The sequence below is a fragment of the Phragmites australis genome, chromosome 16, assembly GCF_958298935.1.
Source record: "Phragmites australis chromosome 16, lpPhrAust1.1, whole genome shotgun sequence".
Classification (NCBI taxonomy): Eukaryota; Viridiplantae; Streptophyta; class Magnoliopsida; order Poales; family Poaceae; genus Phragmites; species Phragmites australis.
In genome coordinates, this window is record NC_084936.1 from 3,511,905 (window position 1) to 3,522,096 (window position 10,192).

Here is a 10,192-nt window from a genome sequence, read left to right on the forward strand (position 1 = left end):
GCCTCGGAGGGGTAGCAAACACCATTGGCAATACCAGAAACTAGCTTTGATATAGTAGTGCTAAATGAAGCAGCATATATGATTCATGCCTACGTACCCAGGGAAAAGCTAGTGGTGATTAACTAAGCACTTGCACGTTGCGTTAAGCAACGCTCATCCTAATTGTCCCCCTACACAGTACATGAGGCCAAGTGACCAATCAACAAACATATTCAAGAACCCCAATTGGAGATCCAAACCACGCATATATAATCAGCTAAATTGCATCATGTTACATCACACACAGGGTTCAAAAATTCATCGGTAACCGACCTTACCGGTCCGCACCGCATTTAGAAGTTGACCGGTTTTCGAATTTAAATTCAAAAAATCAATATATATATATATATATATATTAAAAATCACAAAAAAAATTATCGGTGTAATTTATAGGGAGGAAGTTTGGAAAAAAAAATAATGTTGTTTGCATCATATTTTATAGGGAGGAAGTTTGGAGAAAAAGAAAAAAAATGAAGCATGCAACTCATTTATTAACTCATGTTAAGGAAAAGCTTAACATGCAAACTTATATTTTTCTTGTATATAGCGTATCTTAAGATGATCTTTAAAATTAGTTTAACTTTATTTAGAGTTTTATTCATTTCTCCATGATTTTTACAAAGTTCACAAGAATAAAGTGAATATGTTAAGAAACAGTACTATAATGAACTTTTTTCATGTCTACCATTATGTTTTTCTACATAAAGCATAATATAAGTAAACTAATAAAAGTGGTTTCACTAATTTTGGAGGTGTGATGAGTGAATTATGAATTAATCTAGTTACAACATATTTACACAATCCTAGATGTTACAATAACTATTTTATGAGTTAATATATTTTATAAGACATAGGATCATGTAACAAGACTAACAAAATTAGTTTCATGATTTTTTGGATTAGTAAAGAATTAATTATGCATTTAACTAGGTTTAGCAAATACATTTCCTCACATAAAATATTTGACTTTTTATGAGTATAAATACTTTTATAATGTAGATAATGTTACAAGGAAAAAAAATTGTTTCACTTGATTTTAAGCTCAGATGAATTAGTTATTGATATTTGACTTTTTATGAGTATAAATACTTTTATAATGTAGATAATGTTACAAGGAAAAAAAATTGTTTCACTTGATTTTAAGCTCAGATGAATTAGTTATTGATTTTATGAGGTTGAGCTATTTTTTAGTTTTCTGTTGAAATTTCTTGAAATTCTAGAAAACTAAGCGGTTTTTTGATGAAATTCAAGCAGTTTGCAATCAAACACGAAATGCAAAAAAAACCGATCAATAAATCAGTAAATGCACTCAATTATCGGTGTAATTCGACTGGTTCTCTCTGGTTCGATTCGGTTGGTCCCTGATTTGCAAATTTGACCAAATAAATTTGTCTAAATTCTCACCAAATTTCAACTGGTTTTCACGATAACCCCGAATTTTTGGTTACCGTTGTGTCCCGATTTTCAAGCCTCAAACGGTTTTGTGAACCTTGATCACACACACGTGCTTGCACACATGTATATACTGTTAATTAATCTGCATGTATGCTCATTGTAGTTTATATCTGCGCATACTCCTAGTTAAAATCTAAAAAATAGTAGAGTTGCAATCCATGAGATAAGGAGTTACAACCAGACGTAAATAAAAAAAATTAAGTTGCAATTATGTTTAAGGATGAACGTAACCCATAACGAATTTCTTGTCTAATGGTGTACAACTTAAGGAACACGATTGTGGTCGTAGTATAATCTAAAACAGAACTCCGATTCTTATATATATTGATTGTAACTGATTGTAACTTGTTAGTTTCTCATTGTTAGTTTCTCATGTTGCAATTATATATTTTTGGACGCGCGGTCGTAACTGGTCTACCTAGCAGATTGTAACTGACAGTTTTTTGAGTTATAACTAAGGGTATACGCAGTGATAATCTATAGTACGTCTAATCGCAGAATAGACTCACCGTGTGTATATACATACATGTATATAATATGTGTGTTCATGTCACATTAATTGTAGTATATCGAATTAGAATTAATAAGTTAAAAAGGAAGTGAGAGAAAATTATTATTCTACCAATATTGTCAAGTGGAGGCAGCTATGTACATGTCTCGCGCTTGATTCCCCTCACAAATTAAGTTAACAATAATAAGGGAACCCTCAAAAAAGGAAAAATTACAAGAAAAAAAGGGTGTGATGAATTGGAGTGGAAGAGAGCAAGCAAGCAGCAGCATCTGGAATGGATGCATTGGGCTCGGTTCACTCATTCACCAGATCCAATGCAGGTAGCCATCCCTGTCCTCCTCATAATTAGCGCCTCACCTACTTAGTAATAATCCACCACTTCAAGCTGTCTTCTCTCTCTTCTTTCTCTCTCCTCCATTTCATTTCTTCCAAGAAAGCTTGGATCCATGGATGGATGGACGACAGCCTAGGTGACTATATTATACCGCGCGAGTTACTGACCTGGCCCTCAATCGGCGGCGGTGGCTGCCGGTTGGGTGTGGCGGCTTCGGTTCTTGATTGGAGCGGGCGTGCCTGCGCGAGGTCAGAAGGAGAAGGACGAGGAGGAGGCGAGCGTCGCGGCGTCGGCGTCGGCGGGGAGGAGGAGCGCGCGGCAGAGGGGGCAGGTGTCCTGGCCCTTGTCGACCCACTTGTCGATGCACGCCTTGTGGAACGCGTGCGCGCAGTTGCCGAGCTCGCGGACGCGGTGCCGCGCCTCGAGCGCGCCCAGGCACACCGCGCACACCGCCGGCGTGGCCGCGCGCCGGGTCCTGAGGAGGTCGGAGTACCGGACGGCGGGGAGGCGGGCCTTGATGGCGGCCGGCGGCGCCGCCACCGCGGCCGCCTGCAGGGACGGCGGCAGCGCCCAGAGGTCCGGCGGCGGGGCCGCGTAGGCCGGGTGGTCGTCGGCGGCCGGCGGCGCCGCTAGGCCGAGCGAGGAGAGGCAGAGCAGGACGGCGTGCCTGAGGAAGTCGAGCAGCTGCAGCACCAGGACGAGCGGCTGTGGCAGGATCACGCAGTAGCACACCGACGGGAACCCCATGGCCGGCCGGCCTCCCTGCTCTTGCTTTCTCTCTATGTAGAGAGGAGAGAAGAGAAGAACTAGAGAGAGAAAGAGAGAAGTGTGGTGTGGGGACAATGAAGCGTAGGAGGAAGAAGAGGGTGTTGGAGGGGAGGTGTGGGGTCTATATATACAAGAGAGAAAGGACTTTTGAGAAGGGTATCTATATTTGGAGCTGGAGGCTCTACCCAATCAGAGCAATGCTACGCGTACAAACAAGCGTGCTATATGGACGTCGAGCGAGCGACGTGCACGGTTGGAAAATTTTGAGGCCTTGTCTAGGCGTGACAGCGAGTGCTACACGCCGCTACAGGGGATTTCAATCATGGTCAGCACTACGTTATAGCAAGCGTGATAACAGAGTTTTGTTGGTTTCTAAGCCTAAGCCACCAGAGGTGAGCTAACTGCAACTCAATTTAAGTCCTGTTTGGTTCACTACAGGCTTTTACTACTCAAATGTAGAAATCTGAAACAAACAATCCATTTACGAAAATAATTTCTGACCTTTAAAAGTTATTATTATTAATAGAAATCAGAAGAAGCTGATCTGAAGGAACTTTTGTAGCTTCTTAAGTAATGTCACGATAAGTATTACATATACTATGTAAATTTCATTCACATAAAAAAATAATTTAAAAACAGTTTTTCAATAACAACTTTTAAAATTAACTTTTAGAAAAACCTCGATCCAACTAAATATATCCTTATTTGCAGCCATACCATACATATGTGCATTTCCGGCCCAGAACAAAGGCTAAGAAAGAAGACAACGTAACACACGCATTCACATGTGAACTAGAACTTTGGTGTGCGTAGGCGAGCGTGACACCTATCAGAACACGCAAAACTGTCACAGAGTATTTTCGGAATCTTTTTGGTGCACGTAGCGTTTAGGAGCTCTTATATATTGGCTGCACGTACACGCACACATGTGCTGTCGCGCGACTCGCTTGACTGCTGCTGCTGTCGCTGAGCGCTAGCTGGTTCGGTTGGCACAGTTTGGCGCATGTGTAGTGCCCCGCCCCGGTTGGCGAATCACTCGCTGCCCCTGCACGGCGAGGTGACCCACGGATTAAGTGACTGTTTGGTACTATTTTTTCTGATTTAAATTTTTTTATAGAGAGTAATTTTTTAAAGTGATTTTGTGATTCTCTAATAATTTTTTTAAATAAACTATATAGAGAAAGTGATTCTGTACGAAAAATGAATTAGATGAAGCTGTTTTTTTTTCTTCAGTTTCTTAGTTTTTAGTTTATTTCAAAGAATCACTTTCACAGATTCCACTCATGAAGCTAAAAATTGAAAACTGTTGTTTGACAAATTTTCTCCTGATTTCAACCAAAAAACTACTCTGAGAGCTCTAACAAATATGCTCTGAAGAAGAGAACAAAATGTCTAATTCTATTTAAAAATTCAGATATATGAGTCCTACATAGTGAAAGACGAAAAATAATCGAAATTCTGATGAAACTTTATGAATTATAGTTTTTTCAGCTGTGAATAAAAAAATTATAAAGTGAAATTAAAATACCTGTCGCCATCGTCCTTTGGCCGTGGATTATTTCACCTCCTCTTTCGGCACTCATGGCGTGGTGTCTGGTTTGGTCTGGAATGGAGATGGTGGGCAAGCCATGTGTGCGGTAGGGCCGCCCCCCTCATGCTCACCTCAAGAAAAGCGTATGCACGTACACGAGACAGAGAGAGAGAAAGAGAGACAGAGACAACATTTCTCTCAGCTACAGCTTACAATCCTATTTGAGGACCCATGAATTTCACAAGTATTTTACAGGGATTCATATAAAACCTGCAGGATTGGTGGGAACAACGGTGAAAGCCCACAAGTTCTACTCACACTTCGGTGCTCCATCGTCTTGGGTTCCAGCAGCCGGCGGTTCAGTGCCTGCTGGTGAACAGAAGCTCCACTTATCAATCTCAACGCTAATTTTAGTCTAAAGAAAATCCCAACACTAGTTATCGCACCAAAACTCAACAGAAGAAAGCATTTTAACATAAAGATCAAGAAGGCAGCCCGATTTATTACTCTATCTATTTCATAATATTTGTCCATATAAAATATTAGTTCCGAGAAAAAACATTCAATGGAAAATGGTCATCCATACCTTATTAAATGACATGACACAATCAAGTTCTCTTTTTGAAAATATTTAATTAGGGATAAGAGTGAAAACATTGCAATAACTATACTTTTAGATTTCTTTAATAGACAAACACTTTAAACTGATTCTCTGAGACCATAGACAAATGTAGTAAAATAGAGGGAGGATTGCAAATCATACGGCACAATAAACAAACTTTATTGTGCATTACAATACTTAATTCTGCTTATAGTAGTACAAGGACCAGTAGTAGTGGCGACCTCGCCCTCTAGTGTGCCAAATTGGCAACACCTAATATCTCGTGTCAAGATACGATGAACAACCACCAAAACGTCATGGCCAAAATTCTCTTCCGCTTAAACCAATCGCTATTGTTATCGCCCATCAAGGCAAGATAGATAGATAGAAAGGTAGGTAGATGTCTTCCATGGGATCGATGGAAACAAGAAGAGAAAGCGAGAAAAACGGTCGTGAAGAACAGTGAGTACAAAGATCAGGGAAGATATAGTGCCGTGAGTTACAAGAATCTAGGAATTTTTTTTAACACTGGCCTTTATTTGGAGCCTATATTGGAGGCTAAATAGGAGATGTGTGACATTGAGAATCGAATCCGGTAGACTCAACCATATCATTTGCCTTGTTACCGAGCTCTGTGCAGATTCGTAAGAATCTAGGATCCTTGCTATTGGAAAGGGGAGCACCCTAGAGAGTACAGCTTAAGAACATAATTCGGAGTAAGATCTCTGAGCTTGTAAGGCAGAGGGTATCGTCTTTGATCTCAGATATACCGATAATAAACAAGATCACCGAAGGAACAACGGCGACAGTCAGAGGGTTGTTTCGAGCTTTGATAGGTGGAGATTACAACCAATCCGTAACAATCGATGAAAAGGTAAACTAATTGCTCTTTTGCATGGAATTCAGACAAGTCATTGCAAAAGCAAAACACAAAGTTACGGACAGACCGGTAGCCTAGTGGCAAAACTCTAAATATAGAGGAAGCCGATAAAAATTTGACTCTTATTTTACACTAAAAAAATCTCTAAAATAGATCGCGTAGTAGGTAGACACATGTAAAAAAACAGAGCACAAAGCACATGGCACACTGACCGACTAAGCCATCAGCGTCAGTTAACAAACTCCAGTAGTACAATCAATCCATCAAAGAGGGTTTGGAGACAAGAATGGAGATGCTTAAGATTCGACAGGTTGAAATACTGCCAATGCGGTGTGGGGTCCACCTCCCCCCGGCAAACCGTCATGGCCGGCCCCACCCAAAGGCTACCCAGATCGTCCTCCCCCTACAACCATCGTTCTCAGCCCCAACCTTACGTGTTCACTCCAATCAAAAACGCACAAACGATAGCTGCAAGAAAAGAGAAAAGGAAACACACAAATGATGATGCACCCTCTTCTTTAGTCTTCCCCACTTTGATTCGCATTGGAAAAGAAAAGGAAAACTACCATTCTTTAGTTTTCGTTAGGTAGTGCATTGGACATTTTTGCTTCCATGGATTTTCAGAGGATGGACATGTTACGTCTATAATTTTTTACTAGATAAATATAATTTATCAGATATATTATATAAAATATAAGTAAATATGATAAATTTTTTCTACTAAGGTTCGCGGTAAACCAGATAGTTTATCACCGGTTTTTTGCCAGTTTTTTTCCCTGTTACACCCCTGTATATTCCTACATTCCAAATGGTGGAGCGTTTGATTCGCAACTATGTAGCCTACAATTGTTCGTCGATTTTCCATTGTTTACTAACAAGTTTGGCTAAGTGTTTGTTTGTCGTTCCTTCAGCGGATTTTTTTGACACATTGCGTTGTTGGCATCTTTTTTCAGCCAAACTTGAGAGTCTATCGGTTACATTGCGACGTAAAGCATATGCATGATCCCGGGAAAAAAGGGGAATAATTAGGTCGACTAACACATTCGGTAGGCAAGGGCAAACGCTCTATCCTTGCATGCTAATCAATGTCCATGCGATTAAGCTAAATCAAACTAATTAACTAATGCTGGGCGATTAGATTTAATGCTGGTCCTAATTGAATTGGCTCGTTGCAATTTTTGTCGGATTGGCTTTGCTTCTGCCGGGCGCGATTGCAATGATGTCCTGCCCTCCAGCGGTTTTGTTGATCATCGACCCGGACTAGTTTTGCGAGGGCTTCATCTCTAAATTTTTTTAAAGTTAGTAAATATTTTTAGCTATATGATTTTGTTTAATTAGAGCCGAGGGTATATTATATTAGAGGTGGGTGAGCTATTTTATTTTTATTTTAAATTAAATATATATATTTAAATCACTTTAGTTTAGCTATATGATTTTGTGGAGTTAGGAGTTAAAGCCTGCAACCAAAACCTAAATCAACCAGAGGAGAGAGGGCATCGTACCATGGATTAGCCCTGATCTGCAAATCTGCAACCCATGTCGTTAAATTGGTTCTAAGATCGATTGATGTCTTCCTTAGCCGTCCCGGGGAATCGATCGATTGAGTACGTGTGAATGCACAAGCAAAGTGTTTGCGACGAGCATTATAATTTCTATTATTGTCAAATTTTTAAAGTGCCAGTCGTGTACTAGGAAAAGGACGGTGCAAGTTCAGTGTAGGTAGTGGTTTGGAGACTATTAGACAATTGTAAACTTTACGACTTCTCAGCGGTCAACTCTCGATCGAGATCTCTCTCGGTGCAGGGATCAGTTTTGTTTTGACCAGGGGTAAATTTCACAAATTTGGTTGATTAAACTATCGCATAACCAGAGTTAATGATTGAAAAGAGTAATAAGGGTCCGTTTGGAAAGACTTTTTTGAAACTGAGTAGTCCCTTCAGAAATTCAGTAGGGACTAAAGGTATAACAAGAATTTACCGGAAAACTTCATATCTAGAGGTCCTCACCCCTCCACTCTCAGCTTTGTTTCTAACAGCCAGTCTCCACTTGTGGCGTTAGAAGTCTCTTAAATCCATATTATTGTGACAGACTGGTTGATCAATCTGTAATTTTGTAAAGCTTAGTCTAATTTGAAATTTTGTGTTCGAAGATGGTGTGCCCCCCTTGGTAGATCATTTGCAAGAAAAGAACAGCACAGCACAGCACACCAATCTGCGCCATGCGAATCCAACAGCGGGATCGTTTGAGCTTTTTATAATTATTTGAAGCAATCTACAAATAGCAAAACCGCTTGAGAGAGAGAGAGAGAGAGAGAGAGAGAGAGACATGGATGGATGGACCAGCCTCGCCTCGCGTGCTGACGAATCCACATGCTTCCAGCATGCATCCTTGCTCGGTCAGTCAGTCAGTCGTACCAGCTGCTGGCTGCTGTCCTATGGCCAATTGGCCATGGATTCCAGCATGATCATGCGACAGATAAATACTAGCATTGCCGTAACAGCATGTTGTTTCGTAGAAGATGACCCTATGGATCAATTAAGCAACAAGACGACCCAATGGATCAAGCAAGAAGATGACCCAATGGATCAAGCAAGAAGATGACCGCGTGTATGGCTAAGCTGCTAGCCGTTAGATATTCAGCTGGGAGGTGTGAGACTGATACCGTCCTCCAAATCTCCAAATCGGTAAGCTCGTAGTCGTAGGTAGCAGCAGCTAATCAATTTACTGCCATTGCAGAGTGCAGCTGGCGGGCGTTAGTGAGGAGGGAGGTAAAGGGCTCGTGCGCCCAGCCAAGCAGCACGTGGGTGCAGGTGCCGATGCCGGTGCCGGTGGTGCATGCGTACGTGGGCGTCACGTGAAACAGCGTGAGGCCGGCGCCCGATGGAAGCTAGCGGTCGAGCGAGCTAGCCGACGACGGGAGCGGCCGGCGGCGAGCGGAGGAGGGAGTGGATTCATGCACCCACCCACCATGTCCGTCCATCGCTGCACCTGCACGGCATCGATCTTACACGAGTAGGGATGGCTGGCAACGGGGCTAATTCTCGTGGGGAATGCCTCTCTATTTTTGTCCTTATTTAAGTTTTTTTAGAACATAAGAATTTTACAGTAATTATATATGAATTTTATTATAGGAAATAATTTAATTTCATACACAGGAAAAATGCAGGATTTAGAAGAAAAAAATCCTTCAATTCAAAGAAGACCTTAGCTATCGGGGTATGTTTTCTCTTATTCTCACCCCATGAGAAATTTTATAGAGATTGAGTTCTCAATGAGATATAAAATTGAATCATAATTAATTATTTATATATATTAACAATATATTTATACTATAAATAAATAAATTATTAATGTATACGAGGATAATTAATATATATGAATTAAATATTGTAAATTAGATAAAAAATATAAGAGTAATTTATTATTGTCCCTACGTAATATAATGCTTATACATTCATATACTAAATATATATACGTGTGATATTTGAGATATAACGAGAAGCAATAACATGAAGCATCTTCTTGTCCTTATCCTAACATAAATTCGTGAGGATTAAATTTTTCTATACCTATCTTCTGGTAGAGAAATTTCTCACGAGTTACGTGAACAGAGCACATTGCCATCCCTATACACGAGCGAGCGAGCCAGTGATGAATGGCATGACACCGTGGCGTGGCGCGCGAAGAGAGGCGCTTCCGTTCCGTTCTGTCCGTCCGAAGAGAGCTCGCATACTTCTAGCTAATAATAGTTTCGGAAATCTCTCAGGCGTCACGAAATGTTCATTGCTTTTTTTTTCTTTGATGGTCCTTTTTTGTATGACGGTCTAGCTGATAGTTACTAATCTTTTAGATTTTCGACTAACTAGAATCTAGCATGTCATTATGGGCGTTATTTGAAAACAGAGGAAAATGACTGCTTTGATTAAGTATTGCAGTCGATTTTTTTATCCCAAACTGAAAAACAAAAGGTGTCTGCAATTTTGTGGATTGTAGTCAGTTTTTTCCGCAGAAAAGTAACAGCAAAAAATAACTAGATTTGTTTGGTATTTTAGTTAGTTTTTTAGCAATAAACA

General features: G+C 40.4%; 1 protein-coding gene across 1 annotated transcript; it reads right to left on the bottom strand.

Moving 5' to 3' along the window:
• Nucleotides 1-2,094: 2,094 nt before the first annotated feature.
• LOC133894813 (brassinosteroid-responsive RING protein 1-like) lies at nt 2,095-3,293 on the bottom strand. The gene has a single exon (XM_062334982.1). The coding sequence runs from the start codon at nt 3,084-3,086 to the stop codon at nt 2,589-2,591; it is 498 nt and encodes a 165-aa protein (XP_062190966.1). The 5' UTR covers nt 3,087-3,293; the 3' UTR covers nt 2,095-2,588.
• Nucleotides 3,294-10,192: the final 6,899 nt, after the last annotated feature.